The sequence below is a fragment of the Pempheris klunzingeri genome, chromosome 1, assembly GCF_042242105.1.
Source record: "Pempheris klunzingeri isolate RE-2024b chromosome 1, fPemKlu1.hap1, whole genome shotgun sequence".
In the NCBI taxonomy this organism is placed as follows: Eukaryota; Metazoa; Chordata; class Actinopteri; order Acropomatiformes; family Pempheridae; genus Pempheris; species Pempheris klunzingeri.
The window spans coordinates 53,951-81,444 of record NC_092012.1 but is presented as its reverse complement, the minus strand read 5'-3'; the positions used below and the strand labels follow the sequence as shown (position 1 = coordinate 81,444).

General features: G+C 47.5%; 1 protein-coding gene across 1 annotated transcript in view; it reads left to right on the top strand.

The window, feature by feature from the left end:
- Positions 1–27,494, top strand: part of vps13c (vacuolar protein sorting 13 homolog C) — an 80,156-nt gene that overhangs the window by 42,337 nt on the left and 10,325 nt on the right. Inside the window, exons 48-75 of the mRNA XM_070835974.1 lie at positions 846–1,012; positions 1,354–1,601; positions 3,478–3,704; positions 4,311–4,403; positions 4,599–4,832; positions 4,930–5,061; positions 5,586–5,675; positions 9,171–9,326; positions 9,631–9,895; positions 10,268–10,428; positions 10,525–10,646; positions 11,094–11,391; positions 13,508–13,897; positions 14,300–14,404; positions 14,679–14,834; positions 15,360–15,485; positions 15,575–15,708; positions 17,776–17,902; positions 18,169–18,404; positions 20,097–20,241; positions 20,820–20,960; positions 21,036–21,117; positions 22,475–22,544; positions 25,545–25,656; positions 25,741–25,854; positions 26,036–26,166; positions 26,422–26,503; positions 26,957–27,070. Coding sequence (XP_070692075.1) covers positions 846–1,012; positions 1,354–1,601; positions 3,478–3,704; positions 4,311–4,403; positions 4,599–4,832; positions 4,930–5,061; positions 5,586–5,675; positions 9,171–9,326; positions 9,631–9,895; positions 10,268–10,428; positions 10,525–10,646; positions 11,094–11,391; positions 13,508–13,897; positions 14,300–14,404; positions 14,679–14,834; positions 15,360–15,485; positions 15,575–15,708; positions 17,776–17,902; positions 18,169–18,404; positions 20,097–20,241; positions 20,820–20,960; positions 21,036–21,117; positions 22,475–22,544; positions 25,545–25,656; positions 25,741–25,854; positions 26,036–26,166; positions 26,422–26,503; positions 26,957–27,070 — 4,458 coding nt within the window. The remainder of the gene's footprint in view (positions 1–845; positions 1,013–1,353; positions 1,602–3,477; positions 3,705–4,310; positions 4,404–4,598; positions 4,833–4,929; positions 5,062–5,585; positions 5,676–9,170; positions 9,327–9,630; positions 9,896–10,267; positions 10,429–10,524; positions 10,647–11,093; positions 11,392–13,507; positions 13,898–14,299; positions 14,405–14,678; positions 14,835–15,359; positions 15,486–15,574; positions 15,709–17,775; positions 17,903–18,168; positions 18,405–20,096; positions 20,242–20,819; positions 20,961–21,035; positions 21,118–22,474; positions 22,545–25,544; positions 25,657–25,740; positions 25,855–26,035; positions 26,167–26,421; positions 26,504–26,956; positions 27,071–27,494) is intronic.

The window sequence follows — 27,494 nt, the reverse complement described above, 5'->3', positions numbered from 1 at the left end:
TTAGTATGTTGGTTGCTGTTTGTGTTCTCTCGCTCTCTCTCTCTCTCTCTCTCTCTCTCTCTCTCTCTCTCTCTCTCTCTCTCTCTCTCTCTCTCTCTCTCTGTCCAACCTCCACCCAACACGGACCCTAACAGAAGCCGCCCACATTGATCCTGGGTCTGTTCAAGGTTTCTTCCTGTTAAAGGGGAGTTCTTCCTCCACTGTGTCCTAATATAATATCTGATGCTGCTCATGTGGGAATTCTTGAATCCTTAATGTTGAATTCCTGAATCGTTGGTCTCTCTCTAATTAAAGAGTTTGGTCTAGACCTGCTCTTTATGGAAAGAGTCTTGAGATAACGCTGTTATGAATTAGCGCTATATAAATAAAGATTGATTGATTGATTGATTAAGATATGATGGAGCCTGACCCTTAAGAGCTTTGGAGGTGAGGAGAAGGATTTTAAACTCTGTTCTAGATTTGACTGGAAGCCAGTGAAGAGAAGCCAGTACAGGAGAAAGATGGTCTCTTCTCTTAGTTCTGGTCAGAACAGGAGCAGCAGCGTTCTGGACCAGCTGGAGAGTCTTTAAGGACTTATTGGGGCAGCCTGATAATAAGGAACAGAAATAATCCAACCTGGAAGTGACTCATGTGTGGACTAGTGTTTCTGCATCATCTCCAGACAGGATGGACCTGGTTTTAACAACATTAGTAGATGGAAAAAGGCAGTTCTAGAAATCTGTTTAATGTGGGAGATAAAGGACAAATCCTTTCTCTTCTTCTTTGTTGGTAAAATAAATGACATATGGGCAAACATCATTCAGTTGTTAGATCTGGAGTCTGATAGTTGGTCTTGTTCCCTTCAGGTGTCGAATCTCCAGCACCAGGAGAACCTCAGACTGGGGGAGTTTGCCCTCCACCTGCTGAAGACTTCGGGGAAGATCCTGACAAACGGCAGCATGGAGGTGACGACCATCCTCACCGCCTGCACGCTGGACGACCTGAGGACGGGCATGGAGAGGGTGACCTCACGGTAACAGTCACATGGTCTCTCTCAGTCTGTTGGTTGTTAAAGATGATGACGGTCACCGATAGATTTCACTCTGTGATTAGTTCCATCCTAGTTTTTTGTACCTAACTCTTCCACAGGAGGAAAATGACTCCTCCTTTCTCCGCATCTTCAGCTGAACGTTGTTTTGATTTCAGGTCGACTGACTCCAGATCTCCCTTGTGGTTTAACTCCAGCATCACGCGTTTCTGTGTGTGGTTTAAAAACAAAATCTGCTCACTTTTCTTTCCTAGCTTTGTATCAATACTTGTGGTCACTGAGACCTCAATGTTAAGTCTAATTCACTCAGTTCCTGGTGTTGTCAGGATGGTTGGTCGGAGAGACGAGGAGAGCTCGGAGGCCATGATCGATGTAACGTATCGACAGAGGGCTGGAGAACGGGAAGTGGTGGCTGTTCTGCAGAAGCTATACCTGTGCGCCAGTGTGGAGTTTCTGATGGCCGTGGCAGATTTCTTCCTGACTGCTCTGCCACAGAGTCAGACCTCCACCTCTGCTCCGAGCGACAGACTGCCGCTTAGACCGACTGCTGAGCTGCGAACCAATGCCAAGACTGGTAAGACCAGCACAAAGGGACGGGGACTCTGCCTGTATCCAAAAAAAGCAAAATCAAAATTAAACCAGAGAAGAAGTAAAGAGAATCATCAAGAAATATTAAAATGAACAGTAAAAAATAAACAATTAAAACTGTATTAAAGGGCAAGGCAATCTTTCTCCTGCGATTATTAACATTTTATTTACTGTTGTTGATAGACTAACAAACCTCTCAGCGTCAGTCCCCCCTGAACTGCTATCCACCAAATCATGCAACAACTTTGCATCCTTTTACAGAGAAAATATTAAAGATCAGACAGAAAATATGTACCTCGTCTCTGGGCAAAACTTGTATGTCACCTGTGCCTCCAGGTAAAACTACTCCTGTTAAGTTGACACTTTTTCAACCTGTAGGTTGTGCAGCCTTGACAGACATTGTGTCTAATCTTAAACCTACTACCTGCTTTAGAGATGTTTAACTGCTTGGCACCAGATATACTGCAAATTGTCAACAGTTCTCTTCTGTCAGGCCTTTTTCCTCGGGCCCTGATAGACAGCAGTTATTAAACCTCTCTTGAAAAAGCCTAAACTAGATGCCTCAGTGATAAATAACTACAGACCAATATCAAACTTTCCTTTTCTGGGAAAGGTCATTGGAAGGGTTGTTTTTCTGCAGCTTAACATGTTCCTGGTACAAAATAATTCCCTCAATCTCTTTCAGTATGGTTTTAGGCAACACCACAGCAAGTTTTAAATGACATCCATCTGAGCAGTGACGAATCGAAAATGTCAGTTCTGATTTTATTGGATCTCAGAGCTGCATTTGATACTGTTGACCATGAAATACTGTTGGACAGATTAGAAAAGTGGGTGGGACTGTCTGGCACCGTGTTAAACTGGTTCAGATCTTATTTACAGGAAAGGGACTACTTTGTGTCAATTGGTAATTTTAAATCTGTGCAAACAAAAATAACGTGGGGTTCCTCAAGTGTCCATTCTTGGACTTCTTCTTTTTAACGTTTATATGCTTCCCCTTGCTCAGATCATTGAATCTTACATCTTGTGTCATACCAATGCAGATGACACACAACTCTACGTAACAGTGTCTCCACATAACTACAGTCCCTTACATTTGCTAAACAAATGCATCAAACACATCAATGAGTGGATGTGCCAGAATTTTTTACAACTAAACACAGATAAAACTGAAATGATTGTTTTTGGCCCCAAACACAAAAGATTAAAAGTCAGCGCTCATCTTTACTCCATGAAATTAAAGGCCTCTCATCAAGCCAGAAATCTTGGTGTTATAATGGACTCAGACCTACATTTTCCACATAAAAACAATCATCAAATCAACCTACTACCACCTTAAAATATAGCCAGAATTAAAAGATATTTGTCCAAACAAGATACAGAAAAGCGTATTCACGCATTTGTCTTCAGCAGGCTGGACCATTGCAATAGTGTCTTCACGGGTCTGAGTAAAAAAACAATTAGACAACTGCAGCTTGTCCAGAATGCAGCACTAACACCAGGAAGGTTGAGCACATCACACCGGTTCTTAATTCCCTCCACTGTCCAATAATAGAGCTACAGAACTTCTTTTAATGTGCAACTATTTATAGACATGCTTTTATTGTCTTTTAATTCATCTTCTCTTAAGCTTTAACTATTTATTTTCTTGTGCTTTTATTATCTTTTACATGCAATTTAATGTTTCTGTGTCTTGTTTTATTGTGATTTATGTCCCTGTAAAGCACTTTGAATTGCCTTGTGTCAGAAAGGTGCTATATAAATAAATTTGCCTTGCTTTGAAGGAAGTTCAGAGTATTCAGCTCAATAAAAATCTAAATTACCATGGAGTCTTAACTCTATTGTTTGTCTTCGCTCTGCAGCCTCCATGGTTCGGACTCGCCTTCGGGCCGTGGTGGTGGACCCTGAGGTGGTGTTCGTGGCCAGCCTCATGAAGGCTGAAGCCCCCTCCCTCGTGGCCTCCTTCCAGTGTGACTTCACCCTGCAGGCCGAGCAGGACGGTACTCAGAACATGAGAGCCAACCTGAGGGGGCTGAAAGTCCTCGCCTGCCCCTTCATCCGAGACAAAGGCGACAAGGCCGTCACCACCGTAAGACCACATGACCACATGTGGGGCCAGCAGGTCCTACACATTAACAGTTTAAAAGATCGTTCTTCTCTTCATTAAATCTCCGGTTTAGACTCAAACCAACAACATGTCAGCCTGTCTCTGATTACTCTTTGACCTCCTGTATGACCTCCTGTGTGACTCTTGGTTCATTGGTTCTAATTGAAGACATAAATCTTTAAAACCACTGTCTCGCTGTAGACAGGAGGACATAGTGCATTTGTTGGGAACTAGTTTCAGTGATGGACAAATCCACATTTGGTGCATTTTGTTTTCCATGTGAAGGTCCTCTTTGAACTGAAAACTGACTCATGTTGTTCAGGCTGCAGACTGTTCACCACCGGGAGTTGTTCACTCACCATTAGAGTAAATTAGAGCTAAGGCGCTCTCAGTCTAACACATTGGATAAGAAAACAGAAACAACAATTTAAAATGAATAAAATAAATAAAAATATAAACTTCATAGTTAACATTTCATAGAAAGGTTTCAGTCTCAGATAACCAGAAACTATTAAACTATTCTTTAAAAGATTGTCTAAATAGCAAAAATAAATGTTGTTATTGATATTTTTAATGGACGTCCAACAGGTGTTGAGACCCTGCTCAGTCGCCTTGGAAACTAAAACCCATGTCAACCAACCACTGAGCGGCTCTGTGATGGTGGAGGAAGTCATTGTCAAGGTGCGTTCATTCATCACAAATAAAAATGTTTGTATGGATCAAGTCAAGCAGGGACGGACGATTTAAAATCAGATTTTTTCATTTAGATCAGTAGTCTGGATCTGACTGTATGTGTTGTCCTCCCGGTGAACTTGTGGTGTTCGAGGTGGATGACAGACTGTCTGTGAACTCATTACCAGTGTCTCTGTCCCGTAGATCTCTCCCTTCATCCTCAACACGGTGATGACGATAACAGCCGCCATGACGGTGAAGCAGCATGACGAGAAGAGTGAGGAGTCAAAGCCGACTGTTGGTGACCTTTGGGCGGTCATGAACATCTATGGCTGTAACTACTGGTTCCTGGGGGTGGACCAGGCCACCGAGGTCACCGAGAGCTTCAGAGAGCAGGATGGACACAATGATGGCGAGAGCTTTGCTGCAGAGGTCAAGGTATGACCTTTCAGCGTCTGCAGAGATTCAATGCTGACACTTTGTGCATAAAGTGGTCAGACCTGCTTCCGGCTGACAAGGCGTGTTTGTCCCACAGGTGGTCCAGGTGACTCTGGAGTCCGGTTTGGGGCACCGGACTGTCCCCCTGCTGCTGGCTGAGTCCTCCTTCAACGGATCCGCCAAAAACTGGTCATCCCTGTTGCAGCTGAGAGCCGACATGACGCTGGAGGTGAGAACTGATATGTCCTTAACACCTGAACCTGTATATCACGCCTGAAATACACTCACACTGGCACACAGGAAGTTATCTGGTAAAAACTGAAGTGGATAATTCATTAAAAACAGGTCTTAAGTAGTGAGAAGATTGGAGTTCACTGAGCTCTGAAGTGACCACAGAGACTTTATGGACAAGCCAAAGAACGACGCTCAGGCTGAAATATACAGAGACCTAAACAGCTGCACAGATTCATCTGAAGAAAGGTTGACTAAAAAATCCCTTTTAACAATATGTTATTAAACAAAAAAACCAAACCAATAAGAGGAATGGGTTGTTCTATCAAGCATTTAAAAACGTACGTGTTAAATCCAAATCAAACTCTGTTTTCCCTTTACTGTTCACTGATCTGTTAGAAACAGCAGCATAAATGAGTGGTGAGTGTTACTGCAGCAGCTGTGGTGACTGCACAAACCTGTAACAACTACCAGTGTTTTATCATGTATGATGTATAATGCTGACACCTGTTGTGTCTGCAGGTGAACTACTTCAATGAGATCCATGCAGTGTGGGAGCCTCTGATCGAACGAGTCGACGGCGGCAGACGCAGATGGAACCTGGAGCTTGAGGTGAAGCTGTTAGCCGCTGTTTCTACTACTGCTGACTACTGCCCTGTGTATTGTAATAAAATACCCACCATCCTCCTCTGACACAACAGTGTGACATAAGATATTCCTTTATTAGTCCCATGATAGGGAAATTTTATTTAAATCGATTACAATCCACCTGCATACAAAGGACACACAAATTTAAAATCCCAGCTACTGCACTACACCACCAACGTTAAGCCGTAATAAAAGACACAAAATATAGTGGACCGTACATTCACCTCGCTAACCATTACCACAAGTGCACAAGTTCCCCCAAAATAAACCGTCCCTGTGTTCTGCTGTAGTCAGTCAGCTGTGGAGGGGCTGAGCAGAAACATGTCTGTACAGTCGGTTAGAGTGTCAATAGTGGAGAATATTTGGTGAATTCAGGAGGACGGTCGACCCTGCAGGGAGTTCTACAAAGGGTTTGATTCTGCCACATGCTGGCCGACAAACCCACCTCACCAGAAACCCATAGTGGGTTGAACCATGTTGCCTTTGGGGGTGGTTGGAGAAATGAATATGTATGCATTGACGTAGCCCTCTATGGGAAATAATATTGACACGTTTCAGGTGGCAGATTCTGTCGGTAAGTGGATAAAAACAAGCCTGAATTTGTCAGTGCTTTAAAGTGCTGCTGCTGATGGAAAACTGAAACTGAGCTCAGTGTTTGAATCTAAAGCAGCAAAAGAACAGAGTTACACTCAGTCTCCATCCTATGAACCAACCCCGTCCCTCCTCTGACAGTTTGTCAGAACCTCTTAGCAGCCAACTGAGGGGTAAAGCCAGCGTATCTCTACTCCTGATTCACGCTGATTCACATTGTGCAGGTTGTTTGGAGAAATTGATTATTGGAAGAATGGAGATGTTAAATATGAGAAACAGTCATGACAGGTGGGCTGTGATGTGATTCTGTTGGCCAGTCCCCCACCATGTCAGGCACAGACATCCTCCAGTCCGCCACTGAGCAGCCGCCTCCTCAGAGACTCAACGATTCAACAATTTATCATGAAAGATTCAAGAATCCCCACATGAGCAAGTAAAACTCCCCTTTAACAGGAAGAAACGACGAATGACCAGGATCCACAGGAACCTGAGGGATGAGAAAAGCACAGAAAGGCTCCGGGGAAGATACCAAGTTAGTAACAGACATTGAAGAGACATGAAGCATCAGGATGGAGAGGAAGAGGAGTTGCTACTGAGCTCTAAAGGATCACAAGGATCAGTGGAGTTCTGGCTCTTTGACAGCCTGGCTAACGTGCTGACCAGAAATCTAGAGCTGTTTTTATTCTCTTCTGTCAGTGAGGAGTAGTAGGAGGCTCTGGCATCACAGAGGGCCTTTCTACAGGTTTTCACACTGTTGCCAGATGAAGCAGGACTCTTCTAGATTGGTGGCACGCCATGTCCCTATGATTACTTTATCTGCACTGAGGACTAAATCTGATAGAAACTCTGAGAACTCAGTTAAGAATTCAGAGTCTGGACCAGGAGGGCGGTACACTGTGACAACTAAGACTGGTGTCAGTGTTTTCCAGGTTGGAAGAGAGAAGCTAAGAACAAGGCTTCCAAAGGAGTTATAGTTAGGTTTAGGTCTAGGTTGGACTGTTAAACTAGAGTTAAAGATGGCTGCAGGTCCACCTCCTCGTCCAGAGTCTGGAGGAATGTGAGTATTAGTATGACTGGAGGAGTGGCTTCATTAAGGCTAACATACTCTTCATGGTGCAGCAGGTTTCAGTCAGATCAATAAATCAATATGGTGATCAGATATCAGATCATTTACTGAAACAGCTTTGGATGGCAGAGATCTGATGTTTAAAAGTCCACTTTAACTCTCCTGTCCTGTTTCATAGTGCCAGTGGAGGTATTATCCTCTCTCCTCTCCTGTTGGACTTTATAGATCTGAATGATCTGAATGATCTGAATGATCTGAATGATCTGAGGGGGACAGACACAGTCTGTATGGGATGTTGGTGGATGACTGTTCTAATGGAGGAGCAGAGAAGCCTGGAGGACTGCAGCTCTGCCTCCTGGTCTGGGCTCTGCCTGCTGGTCTCAGCTCTGCCTCCTGGTCTCAGCTCTGCCTCCTGGTCTCAGCTCTGCCTGCTGGTCTCAGCTCTGCCTCCTGGTCTCGGCTCTGCCTGCTGGTCTTAGCTCTGCCTCCTGGTCTCAGCTCTACCTCCTGGTCTGGGCTCTGCCTGCTGGTCTCGGCTCTGCCTGCTGGTCTGGGCTCTGCCTGCTGGTCTCGGCTCTGCCTGCTGGTCTCAGCTCTGCCTCCTGGTCTCAGCTCTGCCTCCTGGTCTCGGCTCTGCCTGCTGGTCTCGGCTCTGCCTGCTGGTCTTAGCTCTGCCTCCTGGTCTGGGCTCTGCCTCCTGGTCTGGGCTCTGCCTGCTGGTCTCGGCTCTGCCTGCTGGTCTCAGCTCTGCCTCCTGGTCTCGGCTCTGCCTGCTGGTCTCAGCTCTGCCTCCTGGTCTCGGCTCTGCCTGCTGGTCTCAGCTCTGCCTCCTGGTCTTCAAAGATTCAAAGTGTTTATTGTCATGTGTACAGTGCAGAAACGGGTTTCCCTGTACAATGAAAATCTTACTTTGCCATCCGCACTGAATGCCAAAGAGTGAAAAAGAAGAGGATAGAATAGAATATAAAACATAGAAATATAAACTACTATTGCTAAATATAAATATATTTACAAAATGTGCAACTTGGCTGTGCCTCCTGGTCTCAGCTCTGCTCCTGGTCTCAGCTCTGCCTCCTGGTCTCGGCTCTGCCTCCTGGTCTTGGCTGTGCCTCCTGGTCTGAGCTCTGCTCCTGGTCTCAGCTCTGCTCTTGGTCTCAGCTCTGCCTCCTGGTCTCGGCTCTGCCTCCTGGTCTTGGCTGTGCCTCCTGGTCTCAGCTCTGCTCCTGGTCTCAGCTCTGCCTCCTGGTCTTGGCTGTGCCTCCTGGTCTCAGCTCTGCTCCTGGTCTCGGCTCTTCAGTTTTTGAACTAATAAACTCAGCCAGATTTCCAGATCAGAGAGCAGCTCCGGGACGGATGCCGTCTCTTCTAATGAGACCAGGTCTTCCCCAGAAAGACTGCCAGTTCTCTATGAAGCCCACATTGTTTGCGGGGCACCACCTCGACAGCCAGCGGTTGAAATGTCCTCCAGAGGGGACAGCTGAAGGTCTCTTGGACGCGACATGCTCTACAATCTCACCGAGGTTCAACCTTAACAACTCATCACTGGGTGGTGAACAGCTGACAGCTCAGCTTCACCCAGGTCTTTAAAACATTTGGCCACAGGTTTGACAGTTCAACAACAACCCCATCATCAGTCTTCAGCTGTTCTGGTACCAGCAGCAAGTTCACATTACAGGCCGACTCAGATGTACAGTTATGATGTACGCCCACTTATACTGGGGAGGAAACAGGTGATCATGTTAAGTTAGTTTGATTAGAATCAGGGAGGAAGACATTTTGATCATTGTTGTTCTTTACTACAGATAAAGAACAACCCAGTCCAGGACCGGAGTCCCGTCCACGGAGATGACTTCGTCATTCTCCCTGAACCTCGCACGGCCATCAACATCTGCTCCAAAGACACCATGAACATCACTGTGTCCCAGTGCAGCCTGAATGTCCTGCAGAACCTTGCCAAGGTACGACACGCCATGACACGCTCCACACTGAGGTACAACAGTGCAAAAAATATACTGCATATCTTTTTTTACTCTATTTATATCATATTCTACTTATATAGGCACCTGTTGTTTAACTTATCTTTGCACTGTCTTGTCTTAACATGTAAGACCATGTAAGAACCAGGGACAACGTTTTATAACTTGTTAGAACATGTAAGAACTTAAAAGACAACCTGTGACAACCTTTGAGAACCTGTCCAGTTTGTGTGTTGTTTCCACAATGTTTTGCAGACCAGCGGCACTAATGAATCTGTGATTTCAGGCCTTCTCAGAGGGCGCGGCCTCTACCTTTGGCTACTCTCTGAAGGAGAAGGCACCCTTCACCATCAGAAACGCTCTTGGGGTTCCTCTCATCGTGCAGCACAGCACCAACCTGAGGCCAGTGGGTCCGCCAGCGCAGGGGAAGCTCCACGAGCTGGCCGTGGGTCAGAGCATGGACCTGGAGCACTCTGTGTTTGAGCCGTCGTCCCGGGGGAAGCTGTCGGCCCTGCAGCGCCAAGAGAGCTGCCTGTTCAACCTCACCATTGGTCAGAGTGCCTCGCTGTCACCACACCTCATTCTGGGTTTGCCCTCTGTGTCTGAAACAGGCGGCAACACAAAGTCCTAACAGCCGCTGCTCCACCATGTTTCAGATTCTACACACCTGTGCGGGTGGAGGCTCCGTTAGCTAACTGTACGTAGTGTTGTCTCGCAGCAGGGTGCTCGCTAACGCTTTAGCATGCATCACTGGTCGATAACAGACATTCAGCTAGAGGGAAAGCACTGGAGATGTTCTGAACATCAGTCTGATGTCAGGTTATAGAAACAGGAAGCATCCACCTCTGAGTAAAAACAACAACGATGATAATGGTGATGGTGATGTGTGAATGACAATGTCTGATGTGTCTTTGAACTCGTAGTTCCCTCCGGATACAGCGAGATCTCCAACATCGCTGTAGACAAGCCGGGTCGCCGTCTCTACAACATCCGAGGTCCGATGCTGCAGGAGGCAGTTTCAGTGCTGCTGCAGATTGACGCCGCCGAGGGCAACAAGGTCATCACTGTCCGCTCACCACTGCAGGTCTGAGCCCAAACAGACAACCTCGCCACGTAGTTCTCCGAAGCCCAAACACGTTGTTGAGGAAGCAGCTTCAACTTTTGATGTTTGTGTTTCCAGATAAAGAATCACTTCTCGATGCCGTTCACCATCCTGAGGTACTGCCCAACATCCAGGAGCCTGCAGAGCGTCGGACAGGCCGAGCCTGAGGCTGAGTTTCACATCGCCTTAGAAGCATACAGGTAGCCTGACGCCGCCTTGGGAGGGGCATCGGCTTTAGATAGCATGTAGCGCCGTGGATGTGCTGTCAGTGTCCTTCTCTGGTCAATACTTCATGTGTGTCACAGGTAGATGCTTGTCCTGCAGGCGATGAGCCTTTAATCTGATGTCCTCTCTGCTCTGAACATCGAGTCTGTTTGTTTTTACACACGAGGGAATAAAAGAAAAAGCTTCAATATTTCAGCACGACTGCATGAGGCAGAAATGTTTCTCATCTGTGAGCTTATGAAGCCAGCTCTGTTTTCTGGTCATAAAATGCTGTTTCCCCTGAATAACCATGAACCTGTGGAGAACTCAGTAGCTGAACCCGTGTTCTGACTGAGCTTTCTGAAACTCCCTCCTTTTCAGTCACATGACAGGCAGTCCAACCAACAGGGGATGGTGACTGTAGTTTTGTCTCCTCCCCCCAGGTGTCAGCTGTTTGTGCGTCCGGCAGGGGGTCTGGATGGTCAGTACGGTTCGTCCTCCACCTGTGTGGCATGGAAGGAGCAGGTGCACCACAGCTCCGAGGTGCGTTCGGTTCTTCAGTGTCCAGCGACGGACAGCAGCCTGCTGCCGCTGATGGTCAGCACGCTGGCCGTCCCCGACGACCTGCGACACATCGCCAACCACGGAGAGGAGGACTGGGATCCAGCCTATATCATCCACCTCCACCCGGTGGCCACGTTACGCAACCTGCTACCCTACAGAGTCCGCTACATGATGGAGGTACGACACAAGCTAACAACGGCAGGTCCAATCAGGCAGGACGACTAATGATCAGGTCATGTGACTCTGAGTCAAACCAATCAGATTATAGATCATTTGGTGATAAAAAAGATCTAATTTCTCTGAAGTGTTGACAGAAAGTCATCTGGACACATCTGACCTGAGCCATGACACCTCATTCAGGCTACTGGTCTGATGTGGTCTTACATGGTCTAACGTGGTCTGACGTGGTCTGATGTGGAGTAACGTGGTCTGACGTGGTCTGATGTGGAGTAACGTGGTTTGATGTGGTCTGATGTGGTCTAACGATGTCTGATGTGGTCTTACGTGGTCTGATGGGATCTGATGTGGACTAACGTGGTTTGATGTGGTCTAATCCTGTGGATCCTGGTCCTGGTTCTCCTGTTGTGGATCGTCAGCCATCATGTTTTTCACCATACTACTAATTTATTAGTCACATTCCTATTGTCAGTGTTATAGCTGCTGTTAGTGTTGTCTCTCTCTCTCTCTGTCTGTCTCTCTCTCTCTGTCTGTCTCTCTCTCTGTCTCTGTCTGTCTCTCTCTCTGTCTCTCTCTCTGTCTGTCTCTCTCTCTCTCTGTCTCTCTCTCTGTCTGTCTCTCTCTCTGTCTCTCTCTCTGTCTGTCTCTCTCTCTCTCTCTGTCTCTCTCTCTCTGTCCCTCTCTCTCTCTCTCTGTCTGTCTCTCTCTCTGTCTCTCTCTCTGTCTGTCTCTCTCTCTCTCTCTGTCTCTCTCTCTGTCTGTCTCTCTCTCTCTCTCTGTCTCTCTCTCTGTCCCTCTCTCTCTCTCTCTGTCTGTCTCTCTCTGTCCCTCTCTCTGTCTCTCTCTCTGTCCCTCTCTCTCTCTCTCTGTCTCTCTCCGTCTCTCTCTCTGTCCCTCTGTCTGTCTCTCTCTCTGTCTCTGTCTGTCTCTCTCTCTGTCTCTCTCTCTGTCTGTCTCTCTCTCTCTCTGTCCCTCTCTCTCTCTCTCTCTCTCTCTGTCTCTCTCCCTCTCTCTCTCTCCCTCTCTCTCCCCCTCTCTCTCTCTCTCTGTCTCTCTCCCTCTCTCTCTCTCTCTCTCTGTCCCTCTCTCTCTCTCTCTCTCTCTCTGTCTCTCTCTGTCGCTCTCTCTGTCTCTCTCCCTCTCTGTCTCTCTCTCTCTCTGTCTCTCTCTCTCTCTCTCTGTCTCTCTCCGTCTCTCTCTCTGTCCCTCTGTCTGTCTCTCTCTCTCTCTCTCTCTCTCTCTCTCTGTCCCTCTCTCTCTCTCTCTGTCTCTCTCTCTCTCTCTCTCTGTCTCTCTCTGTCTCTCTCTCTCTCTCTCTCTCTGTCGCTCTCTCTGTCCCTCTCTCTCTCTCTCTGTCTCTCTCTCTCTCTCTCTCTGTCTCTCTCCCTCTCTGTCTCTCTCTCTCTCTGTCTCTCTCTCTCTCTGTCTCTCTCCGTCTCTCTCTCTGTCCCTCTCTCTGTCTCTCTCTCTGTCCCTCTCTCTGTCTCTCTCTCTGTCCCTCTCTCTCTCTCTCTGTCTCTCTCTCTCTCTCTCTCTGTCTCTCTCTCTCTCTGTCTCTCTCTCTCTCTCTCTCTCTGTCTCTCTCTCTCTGTCCCTCTGTCTCTCTCTCTCTCTCCCTCTCTCTCTGTCTCTCTCTCTCTGTCTCTCTCTCTGTCTCTCTCTCTGTCTCTCTGTCTCTCTCTCTCTCTCTCTCTCCCTCTCTCTCTGTCTCTCTCTCTCTGTCTCTCTCTCTGTCCCTCTGTCTCTCTCTCTCCCTCTCTCTGTCTCTCTGTCTCTCTCTCTCTCTGTCTCTCTCTCTGTCTCTCTCTCTCTCTCTCTCTGTCTCTCTCTCTGTCCCTCTCTCTCTCCCTCTCTCTGTCTCTCTGTCTCTCTCTCTCTCCCTCTCTCTGTCTCTCTCTCTCTCTCTCCCTGACAGAAAGCCACCCACATCTGAGCCTGGTTCTGTTCCAGGTTTCTTCCCGTTAAAGGGGAGTTTCCCCCATTAAAGGGGAGTTCTTTCTCCACTGTGTCCTAATCTAATCTCTGAACTAATCTCAGAACGCTGCTATGAACTGGCGCTGTAGAGATAAAGATTGATTGATGATTGATTGACTGATAACGTGGTCTTTCTCCACAGAGCTCAGCAGACTCTTATGAGCTCGAGGAAGGCGGCACATCAGAGCTGCTGAACGCCAGAGTCTCTGGTGAGGTTGTGTCTCTGGTGCTGGTGAGGTATCAGGGCCGCAACTGGCACGGACACGTCAGTGTCCAGCAGGAGATGCCGGAGTTCCTGACGGTGGGTTTGATCTGTGACTCGGACACCAACATGACGGTGGATGTGAGCGTCCACGTGACGAGAATGGCGAGCCGCCTACTGCTGTCGCTCTTCAGCCCGTACTGGATCATCAACAAGACGTCCCGGGTGCTGCAGTACCGAGCCGAGGACGTCAGCGTCAAACACCCGGCGGACCTCCGAGACATCGTCTTGTTCTCCTTCAGGAAGAAGAACCTCTTCAGCAAAAGCAAGGTGAGGATGCCGCCTGGGCAGGTGTGTGTCTGAGGACGGCCATGTTCTGTGTCCCACCCTCTTGTGCCCCATCAGCACAAACTCGGTCACATCGACACTTTATCCACACTTTCCACGTGAAGTCCTTTTTGGTTTGGACTTCATTAGTTTTCTACGCTGAACAGATACTTTAAGACAAAGAACATTCATTTCATAGAAATCCAAATTAGACGAGAACTGCTTTCTCTGGTTTTTATCATGTTTGTACCGCAGACTTTATATTAGGTCTCACCAAAGTTTGGTATTCGTGTGTTTGATCAAAGTGTTTGTACGTGAAGACTAAAGCCCCCCCTCTACTCTGATCACATGGTTTCAGTGTGTTACCCGTTCTGACCAGCGTGTGTTGCTGTTTGTCGGTTGCAGCTCCAGCTGTGTGTCTCCACCAGCTCCTGGTCTGATGGTTTCTCTCTTGACACTGTGGGAAGTTACGGCTGCGTTCGCTGTCCCGCCAACAGCATGGACTTCCTCGTGAGTAAAGCAAAGACAGCAGTTTTAAATGAAAGATTCATAGTTTGGTCGTTTATTTTAGCTTTTCAGATGAATGTTTGCCGGTTTTAGACTCCAGTGGTACTGAGGTGAATATACAGAATAAGATGGGTCACTTTTCATTGTGATAGATGTTCTTTTACAGACCAAATCAGGGATTGATTAGTTAGAAAATAAAGGTCAGACTGATTGATGAACACAGGATACTTCAGTCTCAATCAGACTCTTCAGTGTTGAGCTTTGTGTTTGTGTCCAGGTGGGTGTCAGCATCCAGATGAGCAGCTTTAACCTGACCAGGATCGTCACCATGAGTCCGTTCTACACGCTGGTCAACAAGTCGTCCTATGAGCTGGAGGTGGGCGAGGTCACCAGCCAGACCTCCACCAGGTGGCACTACATCTCCTCCACCGAGGTCAGTGTGACTCCCGCTCATCCAGCCAGTCCGCAATAACTAGAACAGCCAACTACAACTCCCAGAGGGCATTGCTGTGAGAACTGTCCAGTCAGCGATGACATTAGAAACTGATCTTTGATAAATTCAGACACTTAAATCAGCTCATTTTCTTTTGGTGCATAGTCAAGTTTGTGAATATGATGCATCACCATAGTAACAGCCACTGAGGCTCATGGGTACTGCAGTTTTCCAAAGATGGTTCTGATGAGCTGACAGGACTGGTTTACTGATCAGAAACTCCAATGGGCTGCTGTGAAGGAGCCTCGTCCTCCTCCATGTTTCTGTTTCTATTCACTCCTCCAACCACCAGGTGGAGCCACATTGGGGGTATGTGATCAGGTTCAGGCTGAGGGCCGATAATGTCCAGAGGAGGAGAGTCATTCCAGGAGTCCTGTTTTATCACTGTTATATAGTTGTTGTGTTGTTTTATGGCCACCAGAAATATTGTTGCTTTCTTGTCGGCATGTTGTTGTTGCGTTGCAGTGCCTCCCTCTGTGGCCGGAGAACAGTGCCGGGAAGTTGTGTGTCCGTGTGGTCGGATCTGAGTCCACCTCCAAGTTCTTCTTCTTTAACCGGCAGGACAACGGCACCCTGCTGAGCCTCGACATGGTCAGTATCTCAGCTGACCAATCACATGACTGATCTGACTCTGAGAGCCTGGTACATTATTACAGGTGTGTGTGTGTGTGTGTTTTCAGTGCGGTGGGATCATCGTGGACGTCAACATCTCTGATGTTTCCACCGTCATCAGCTTCAATGATTATTATGATGGAGCAGCTCCTGCTCTGCTGCTCAACCACACACCCTGGGTCACCATCAGCTACAGCCAGAGGTACACACACACACACACACACACACACACACACACACACACACACACACATACATCCTGGGTCACCATCAGCTACAGCCAGAGGTACACACACACACACACACACACACACATACACCCTGGGTCACCATCAGCTACAGCCAGAGGTACACACACACACACACACACACATCCTGGGTCACCATCAGCTACAGCCAGAGGTACACACACACACACACACACACACACACATACATCCTGGGTCACCATCAGCTACAGCCAGAGGTACACACACACACACACACACACACATCCTGGGTCACCATCAGCTACAGCCAGAGGTACACACACACACACACATCCTGGGTCACCATCAGCTACAGCCAGAGGTACACACACACACACACATCCTGGGTCACCATCAGCTACAGCCAGAGGTACACACACACACACACACACATCCTGGGTCACCATCAGCTACAGCCAGAGGTACACACACACACACACACACACACACATACACCCTGGGTCACCATCAGCTACAGCCAGAGGTACACACACACACACACACATACACCCTGGGTCACCATCAGCTACAGCCAGAGGTACACACACACACACACACACACACACACACATACATCCTGGGTCACCATCAGCTACAGCCAGAGGTACACACACACACACACACACACATCCTGGGTCACCATCAGCTACAGCCAGAGGTACACACACACACACACATCCTGGGTCACCATCAGCTACAGCCAGAGGTACACACACACACACACACACACACACACACACACACACACACACACACACACACACATCCTGGGTCACCATCAGCTACAGCCAGAGGTACACACACACACACACATCCTGGGTCACCATCAGCTACAGCCAGAGGTACACACACACACACACACACATCCTGGGTCACCATCAGCTACAGCCAGAGGTACACACACACACACACACACACACACACATCCTGGGTCACCATCAGCTACAGCCAGAGGTACACACACACACACACACACACACACACACATACATCCTGGGTCACCATCAGCTACAGCCAGAGGTACACACACACACACACACACACACACACACACATACATCCTGGGTCACCATCAGCTACAGCCAGAGGTACACACACACACACACACACACACACACACACACACACACACACACACACACACACACACACACACACACACACACACACACACACATACATCCTGGGTCACCATCAGCTACAGCCAGAGGTACACACACATTGTTGTGTTTCTGTCTTTGTGAGGACAGTCAGTGACACAGTGCCTCCTCTTACCTTGACCAGGCTCTGGTGGAAAAGAGCTTATTGTGTTCTCTCCAGCAGCAGCACCAATAAACCCGAGTCGATTCTGGAATCACACTAAACATTTGTGCCTCCCTCTTTTATACATAAGCCATCCATTGATTTCTCGGCTCTGGAGGTGGTTGGCAGATAAGGGTACCAGCGAGTCTATCCACATTCCCCAGTCAGATTCGCTTGGGGTGCACAACATCGTATAGAAGCCCTCCACTAATTGGGTTCACCTGCAGAAATCGTACTAATAGCATTCGGTAGTAGGCACAGTGTGCCTGAAGTGACTGCACTAAGTATCAGGCAGTCAGCCAAATGCTGCTCAGACTTTCCTTTCAGGCTGTGCTCCATTCAGCTGTGCATACAGACGCATTGAAGTAGTAACAAGTGCTCCAACTGGGATTGCCTATTACATATAACACAATAATTTTGGTTTCACAAGGTGCAAATAACACAAACCCCTTCTAGCAAACACACCCATTTTTCAAACACACTTAAAAAAGATTGAATAACTGCTCTAAGAAGCTGTTTTAACAAAGATCAGCAGATTAACATAATGAGTTATATGACTTTAAGGTATGTACACAGTTACCACTGTTGTCATTAGCTGCTCACACACTCTATCACATGCTGAGAAACAAGCGCTGGTTCACTTGTTAATTGACAGACATGCTTTTACTTTTTTGGTTGATCCTCTGGAAATTCAGTCTCTCTCTCTTTTTCCTGCTCAGTGGCTCGGTGGCGGTCCACCAGCTGAAACCTGGCGAGGCGCGGCGGTTTGCGTGGGATGACCCGTCTGGCATTCGAATACTCAGCTGGAGCTGCATGGAGTATTGTGGAGAACTGGACCTGCTGAAGGTCAGAAACCATCCAACATCTGTTTTCTGATTTCTTATTCTTTGGTTTTAATTTAAACATCTCAGTGTTGGACCAGTTAGAGTCATATCATCATATTAAGCACAGTACCACACATCAACACATCAGGCGCTCTCTGGAACTCATTTAGATGGTTTATGGGGACCAGCACAGCGCCCCTGGTGTTCGGTCCCCACGAACAAGTAAAACAAGCTGAGAGTCCCACGGTCCTCCTCTGACTGCTAGTCTGCCTCTGCTCTTTGGTCCAGGACGACGTTGGTCAGTTCTCCTACGACAGCTTGTCTCAGGTCCACTGGGTTTCCTTCCTGGACGGACGCCAGCGTGTGCTGCTGTTCACTGAGGATGTCGCTGTGGTGACAAAGGCTCGGCAAGCTGAAGAGCTTGAGCAGTTCCAGCAAGAAGTTAAAGTGTCGCTGCAAAACCTCGGCCTGTCCCTGATCAACAACATCAGCCGGCATGAGATCGCTTACATTGGCATCACCAGGTAACACCAGCACACCACCAGGTAACATTAGTACACCACCAGCACTGATGGGCAGTAACGCGTTAGAAGTAACGCGTTACTGTAATCTAATTACTTTTTTCAAGTAACGAGTAAAGTAAGGGATTACAATTGCAAAAACAGTAATTAGATTACTGTTACTTTCAGGCTGCGTTACTGCGCTACTGCGTTACTAAATCGTGATTTTGTTTTGTGAGACAATAACGTCGTGACAATAACATATTAGCGGCGCGACGTCAGTGGTAAACAACAGACAAGTGAAGTGAAGAACAAGAGACAACATGGAGCGCGGGAGAGAGCAGGAACATACAGCGTTTAATGGTTGGAAGTACCAGCATTACTTTGAGTTTGACTCGTTAAAAGGTGACAAAAATATTGGGAAGTGGGAAGAAAACTTTTATCCACATCAAAAAATTCCACCTCAAATTTAACTAAGCACCTAGCTAGCCGGCACGGGAATGTCAAACTCGCTGAGAAACCCCCGGTTCCCCCCACCGACATGCCCGCTGCGGCTACCACATCCAGTTCCCCTCTCCTGCTAAACAGGTGAAAATAGACTTGAGAGCGACAGGACTTAGTGATGCAATGTGCATAAGTTTATGTGCATAAAGTTAAAAGACTGAAACTGATAAAACAAGTTTTAAAAAAGACAGTTTCATTTGATTCAATTTTATATAATGGAATATGCAGAAAGAATAGAATTAGGCTGAAAGGTCTATTGTTTTATAGTGTATTCAGGTTGTGCATCATGTTTTTGAAAAGTAACTAAGTAAAATAATTAAAGTACCTAATTACTTTTAAAAGTAAGTAATCAGTAAAGTAACTGGATTACTTTCTTGGAGAAGTAATCAGTAATCAGTAACTTATTACTATTTCCAAGTAACTTGACCAACACTGACCACCAGGTAACATTAGCACACCACCAGGTAACACCAGCACACCACCAGGTAACACCAGCACACCACCAGGTAACATTAGCACACCACCAGGTAACACCAGCACACCACCAGGTAACACCAGCACACCACCAGGTAACATTAGCACACCACCAGGTAACACCAGCACACCACCAGGTAACATTAGCACACCACCAGGTAACACCAGCACACCACCAGGTAACATTAGCACACCACCAGGTAACATTAGCACACCACCAGGTAACATTAGCACACCACACCACCAGGTAACACCAGCACACCACCAGGTAACATTAGCACACCACCAGGTAACACCAGCACACCACCAGGTAACACCAGCACACCACCAGGTAACATTAGCACACCACCAGGTAACATTAGCACACCACCAGGTAACACCAGCACACCACCAGGTAACATTAGCACACCACCAGGTAACATTAACACACCACCAGGTAACATTAGCACACCACCAGGTAACATTAACACACCACCAGGTAACATTAGCACACCACCAGGTAACACCAGCACACCACCAGGTAACATTAGCACACCACCAGGTAACATTAACACACCACCAGGTAACATTAGCACACCACCAGGTAACACTAGCACACCACCAGATAACATTAGCACACCACCAGGTAACACCAGCACACCACCAAGTGAACATAGCACAGATAAAGTAAAATGAGGTAAGTGTTTGTAGTTCAGGTGTGGTTCTGTGTTCCAGTTCAGGTGTGGTTCTGTGTTCCAGTTCAGGTGTGGTTTGGGAGATGAGGCCAAAGAGTCGCTGGAAGCCGTTCAGTCAGAAGAACATCACCCTGCTGGAGAAAACCTACCAGAGTCAGCAGGGCAGGAAGACCGAGGGGGGCTGGACCAGACTAGAGACGGGCCTTGAGGTCAGAAGTCCACACTGACATACTGACTGACACACAGTCCCCCCCTTACTTACTGACACACAGACCCCCCCTTACTTACTGACACACAGACCCCCCCTTACTGACTGACACACAGACCCCCCCTTACTGACGGACACACAGTCCCCCCCTTACTGACGGACACACAGTCCCCCCCTTACTGACGGACACACAGGTTCCCCCCTTACTGGCGGACACACAGTCCCTCCCTTACTGACGGACACACAGACCCTCCCTTACTGACGGACACACAGACCCCCCCTTACTGACGGACACACAGGTTCCCCCCTTACTGACGGACACACAGACCCCCCCTTACTGACGGACACACAGTCCCCCCCTTATTGACGGACACACAGACCCCCCCTTACTGACGGACACACAGTCCCCCCCTTATTGACGGACACACAGTCCCCCCCTTACTGACAGACACACAGACCCCCCCTTACTGACAGACACACAGACCCCCCATAGTGACGGGATATAGACACCGAGACCCCGATAACAGATGTTGGTCATCCAATGAGATGAGTGCCCTGTGTGATGTCACTGGTCGCCAGGTGAACCTGAGCGGAGCCACCATGATGATGCATCAGCCGTTTTCTTGCCCGGTGAGGAGGAACTTCCTGTCTGGGATCCAGGTGGAGTTCAAACAGTCGCTGCACCAGCGCAGCTTGAGGGCACAGCTGCACTGGCTGCAGGTAACACACACACACACTACCATTATGACTCACCTGTGTGACTCACCTGTACACTGACATGGGTTCCGTCTGCAGGTTGATAACCAGCTGCCAGGTGCCATCTTCCCCATAGTCTTCCATCCTGTTCCTCCTCCAAAGTCCATCGCTCTGGACTCAGGTGGGTCATCTTCTTTACTTGCTTCTCCATCTTTATTCCTACCTGGTCACCTCTGGATCTTCCTCTTCCTCACAAACCACAGCAACCTCCTAAACTAACCTGAGCAAGCTGCTCTCCAGTGCTTTTACTCACCTGTACCAAGCCTCGCTAATCGTCAGAAAACTCACTGTCACTCTGTCAACATATCAACAAAACCTACAGACTACAGGAAAGGTTTTTAAAATTAACTGGTATACAAACAATACCAGGTAGAATCAGACAACACCAGGAAACAGCAGGTAGCAACAGGTAACAGCAGGTAAACACCAGGTAGCACCAGATAGCACCAGGTAAACACCGGGTAACCAAGTAAACACTGGGTAACACCAGGTTATACCAGGTAAACACCGGGTAACACCAGGTAAACACTAGGTAACACCAGGTTAAACCAGGTAAACACCGGGAAACACCAGGTAAACACTAGGTAGCACCAGGTAACAGCAGGTTATACCAGGTAAACACCAGGTAACGCCAGGTAAACAGCAGGTTATACCAGGTAAACACCAGGTAACGCCAGGTAACGCCAGGTAAACACTAGGTAGCACCAGGTAACAGCAGGTTATACCAGGTAAACACCAGGTAACGCCAGGTAAACACTATGTAACACTAGGTAGCACCAGGTAACAGCAGGTTATACCAGGTAAACAACAGGTAACGCCAGGTAAACATTATGTAACACTAGGTAGCACCGGGTAACAGCAGGTTATACCAGGTAAACACTAGGTAACACTAGGTAGCACCAGATAAACACCAGGTAAGCACCAGGTAGCACCAGATAAACTCTTACAGTCATTAACTCGAAAGGTGTGTTTCCACCAAACGCAAAGCCACTACTCGCCTTACTTTACTCAAACAAGTTTGATCACTGGGGCTAGTGTTTATGCTAACTAGCTTTACAGGAAAGTACAACCGAAAGCTAGAATCAGTAACAGACACATTTTCAGAGTTTAAGAGGAAGTTCGACTTTCTCGCTGGCTTTTCTCCAGCTCTCTCCTCTCCTGCCCGTCTCACTGTAGCCTTCAGACTCCATCTGGGGTCGGTCCATGTTTGATTCACTGACAGGACAGTCGTCGGTGCTGAGATTCACCTCCAGGATGTGTTCACTGAAGCCGTCTCTGTGGGAAACCGGAGCTCTCTGACAGGAGAAATTTTTACTCAAGCCGGCACTGTCTTGCGATTTTGCGTCTTCTCGTGTCTATTCACTTCTTTTTTTTTGCTTATGAAAAATGTGCCTCGCATTTGATGGAAACACACCATAAGCATCATTAACTCCGAGTCATTAACACTGTGTTATTAACTGTGTGTTTTGTCTCTACAGAGCCGAAGCCGTTCATTGACTTGTCCATCATCACCAGGTTCAACCAGCACAGCAGTGTCATGCAATTCAAGTAAGTAACAACCAGTTTATCATGAGGGTAAACCAATTTATCATGAAGTTAACCAGTTTAACATGAGGGTAAACCAATTTATCATGAAGGTAAACCAGTTTAACATGAGGGTAAACCAATTTATCATGAAGGTAAACCAGTTTAACATGAGGGTAAACCAATTTATCATGAAGGTAAATCAGTTTAACATGAGGGTAAACCAATTTATCATGAAGGTAAACCAGTTTAACATGAGGGTAAACCAATTTATCATGAAGGTAAATCAGTTTAACATGAGGGTAAACCAGTTTATCATGAAGGTAAATCAGTTTAACATGAAGGTAAACCAGTTTATCACAAGGGTAAACCTGTTTAATGTGAAGGTAAACCAGGTTAACATGAATGGGAACCACTGTAAGATTCACTGGCTTAAGCCAGTGATGACTTTGGTTGCTAGGAGATGCTTGCAGCCAGTCCACTGGTTTATGAAGTCAGATTGGCATCAGTCCACTGGTTTACGAGGTCAGACTGGGATCAGTTCACTGGTTTACGAGGTCAGACTGGGATCAGTTCACTGGTTTATGGGGTTAGACTGGGATCAGTCCACTGGTATATAGTCTCAAACTGAGATCAGTCCACTGGTATATAGTCTCAGACTGAGATCAGTCCACTGGTATATAGTCTCAGACTGAGATCAGTCCACTGGTATTTAGTCTCATACTGAGATCAGTCCACTGGTATATAGTCTCAGACTGAGATCAGTCCACTGGTATATAGTCTCAGACTGAGATCAGTCCACTGGTATTTAGTCTCATACTGAGATCAGTCCACTGGTTTATGGGGTTAGACCGGGATCAGTCCACTGGTTTATGGCCTCAGACTGAGATCAGTCCACTGGTATATAGTCTCAGACTGAGATCAGTTCACTGGTTTATGGGGTTGGACCGGGATCAGTCCACTGGTATATAGTCTCAGACTATGATCAGTCCACTGGTATATAGTCTCAGACTGAGATCAGTCCACTGGTATATAGTCTCAGACTGAGATCAGTCCACTGGTATATAGTCTCAGACTATGATCAGTCCACTGGTATATAGTCTCAGACTGGGATCAGTCCACTGGTATACAGTCTCAGACTATGATCAGTCCACTGGTATATAGTCTCAGACTGAGATCAGTCCACTGGTATATAGTCTCAGACTGAGATCAGTCCACTGGTATATAGTCTCAGACTGAGATCAGTCCTCTGGTTTATGGCCTCAGACTGGGATCAGTCCTCTGGTTTACGGCCTCAGACTGGGATCAGTCCACTGGTTTATGGCCTCAGACTGGGATCAGTCCTCTGGTTTATGGCCTCAGACTGGGATCAGTCCTCTGGTATATAGTCTCAGACTGGGATCAGTTCACTGATTTATGGCCTCAGACTGGGATCAGTTCACTGGTATATAGTCTCAGATTGAGATCAGTCCACTGGTATATAGTCTCAGACTGAGATCAGTCCACTGGTATATAGTCTCAGACTGAGATCAGTCCTCTGGTTTATGGCCTCAGACTGGGATCAGTCCTCTGGTTTACGGCCTCAGACTGGGATCAGTCCACTGGTTTATGGCCTCAGACTGGGATCAGTCCTCTGGTTTATGGCCTCAGACTGGGATCAGTCCTCTGGTATATAGTCTCAGACTGGGATCAGTTCACTGATTTATGGCCTCAGACTGGGATCTTCACTGGTTTATGGCCTCAGACTGGGATCAGTCCACTGGTATATAGTCTCAGACTGAGATCAGTCCACTGGTTTATGGCCTCAGACTGGGATCAGTTCACTGGTTTATGGCCTCAGACCGGGATCAGTTCACTGGTTTATGGGGTTAGACCGGGATCAGTCCACTGGTATATAGTCTCAGACTAAGATCAGTTCACTGGTTTATGGCCTCAGACTAAGATCAGTTCACTGGTTTATGGCCTCAGACTGGGATCAGTTCACTGGTTTATTCAAAGATTCAAGGATCTTTAATGTCACACAACAGAGCAAACAGAGCACCACCAGAGTTCAACAGTCTAACACCTTCTGGAAGGAAGCTGCTCCTCAGTCTGCTGGTCCTGCTCCTCTCTTCTGAGCCTTCTCCGTCAGCCCTCCATCAGTCCTTCTGAATGTGAGGTTCAGCTGAGCAGAGGGCCGCTCTGAGGGCTGAGCTCACTCTCCGGTCGTCAGTGGTAAACCTGGGCACCACTGCGCCCTTCAGTCATACAGTCAAAGACTGCCTTCCACCCTGAGACCTGTTGGTCCACAGCTACAGCCCCCAACCTCCATGAGATACTGAGGATGCATCAAACAAAGCAATCTGTCAGAGTTCAGAGCCTCAGCGTCTCAGGATGAATCTGATCCCAGCAGCTAACACCAGAGAGCGTTTTAAGCCCCCAGGGATGTCCACTTGAGAGATGGCCAAGCCCTCCAGCTCTGTCTCCTGTAAGGAGGACCTGTCAGTCCACCCTCCACCATCCTGGTCAGCAGTCTGGACTCAGTCCTGAATCCTCTGAGAGTTTGTCACAACGTCCCTGACTTCAAAAGAGTGGAGTTTTTCCTTCAGCAGCCACAGAGGCTGCAGTCCTTCAGTCCTCCTGCTGCTCCAGGAGTCTCCTCACCAACCACACCAGACCTTCAGCCTTATGGCCATCCACCATGTCAGACACCTGAACACTTTGAGACTTTGGAGGTAACAGGTCCTCAGACAGATGTTTACAGGTCAGCGTCACCAGATGTGTTCTGTCCAGCAGCCCCCCAGCCCCTGAAGGAGGTGATGATGGCTGATGTCTCCTGAGACCATTTGAGCCGGTTTCAGTCTGTTTTCATACGTTGGTGGTTAAGTCTCAGACCACATGAAGGGTCTCCAGGTAAATCAGGCACCTGATGTTCAGCAGCAGCTGTTTTCTCTACCTGAGAATCTAAGGACGGGACATCCTTGTGAATATCTGATGTTGGCTGACTGAGGGACTCAGTGCTATCATCATTTGTGTGTCCTTCAGGTATTTCATGGCTCTGGTTCAGGAGATGGCAGTGAAGGTCGACCAGGGTTTCTTGGGAGCCATCTTGGCCCTGTTCACTCCTGCTGCTGACCCCCAGGCCGACAGACAGAAGGTAGAGCGACAGACAGCAGACTGACTGTTCAGCTCCCAGGGTTGATGTCAGAGGTCACATGGTCACATGGTCTTTGTATTTCAGTCGCGGCTCATCGACAGAGATCTGCAGCTGCTGCAGGCTGAACTGATGGAGGCGTCGCTCACCGACGCATCCGGACTCAGCTTCTTCGAACATTTCCACATCTCGCCCATCAAGGTGAGACAAAGGTCAAACTAGTCGTCCTTTAAACCTTAAAACTGCTATTTTCATTAATGCCCCAAATACTGATGTCAGACCTGAACTCAGGGTCAGGTCATGTGACAAAAGTCCATCTTTCAGGTCAACGGGAGGACGTCAGTTTAGTTTCATATTTAATATTTCATATTTTGTGTCTCAGCTCCATCTCAGTCTGTCTCTGGGCTCCAGCAGCGAGGACTCGGCTCCGGAGACTGCGGCCATACAGTCTTTCAACCTGTTGCTGAAAAGTATTGGAGCCACGCTGACTGACGTGGACGACCTCATCTTCAAGTGAGACACTTCCTGTTGTTCTGTTGTAGAGAGATGCATTCTGGGCCGTAAAGGCCCTGCGGTTCTGCTCAGTCATCAGTTCATCAGTTTAACACAGCATCCGAGATCACTCTGTGAATTAATCAAACTTCATTTTAAGGTTCTGCAGCCACAGGAAGAGGAAACATTTTACCTATTTATATATATTTTGACCCTTCAAAGTAAAAGTCCTCCTTGTCTGCTGTGATGTCTTCTGTGTTCCTCTATCTCTGTCAGACTGGCCTTCTTTGAGGTGAAGTACCAGTTTTACCGCAGAGAGATGCTGATGTGGGCCGTGGTGCGACACTATAGTGAACAGGTAACGTTGTTTCCCACAGAAACACTGAACACAGCGGGGGGGCTGCACCAGCCTACACCTTTGGTCCTCACCACGTTTATAGACTCAGTCCTTCAGGTCTGCTCATGTTCGGGTGTGTGGTCTCTTCATATGGTAACATGAGCAGGATTTTAACCAAACATCTGTGGTCTCACACTCTTCTCAGAAATGATGTAGCTCTCATTATTGTCACTTTCTGGTATTTCCACAGAATGTGTTTGTGATCAAATGATCCTCCTCCTCCCAACTTGTCTGATGTCTGTGGATCTGTCGCTTTAATGTTTACTGGAATAAACAACTGAGAGTTTCCATCCATGTACAAGTTCCAATGTTCAGATAAATCTCTTATTTCATTTCTCTTCTATAGCAGGCCCATTTTGGACTTTTCTGTAGTTTCTCTCTGATGTAAGGTGGCCATGTTGTTTCTGCCTGCAGTTCTTGAAGCAGATGTATGTTCTGGTTCTTGGTTTGGACGTCCTGGGAAACCCATTTGGACTGATCCGAGGTCTGTCTGAGGGAGTTGAGGCCTTCTTCTATGAACCTTTCCAGGTAACACAGCACACACACACACAGAGACCTAAACTCACCACAAAGACTTTGGTAGCTCATTAGCTGTGTTTCACCATCCGGTCTTTGTGGCGCCAGGTTTTAAGTGCTCCAGTGCAGATGATCAGCAGACATGATGAAAAACTGTTGATGCATTTTTGATTGTAGAAGAGAACATGCAGGTTATTGGGAAGTCAAACTGGGACGTTTACTGACAACTGTGCTCGTTTGAACACAAAATACAAACAACTACAAGTCAGGGATGGAAATCAGATCGACCGACCGACCAGACACGTGAGCCCTGTGTCGTTTGATAAGTAGACAGTTTTTACCTGGACTGACTGGAATGGCCAGGTTTAAGTTAGGGTTAGGGTTAGAGTCAGGGGTAGAGCCCTGTTGTAATAACGCTGACTGCTGTGTGTCCACC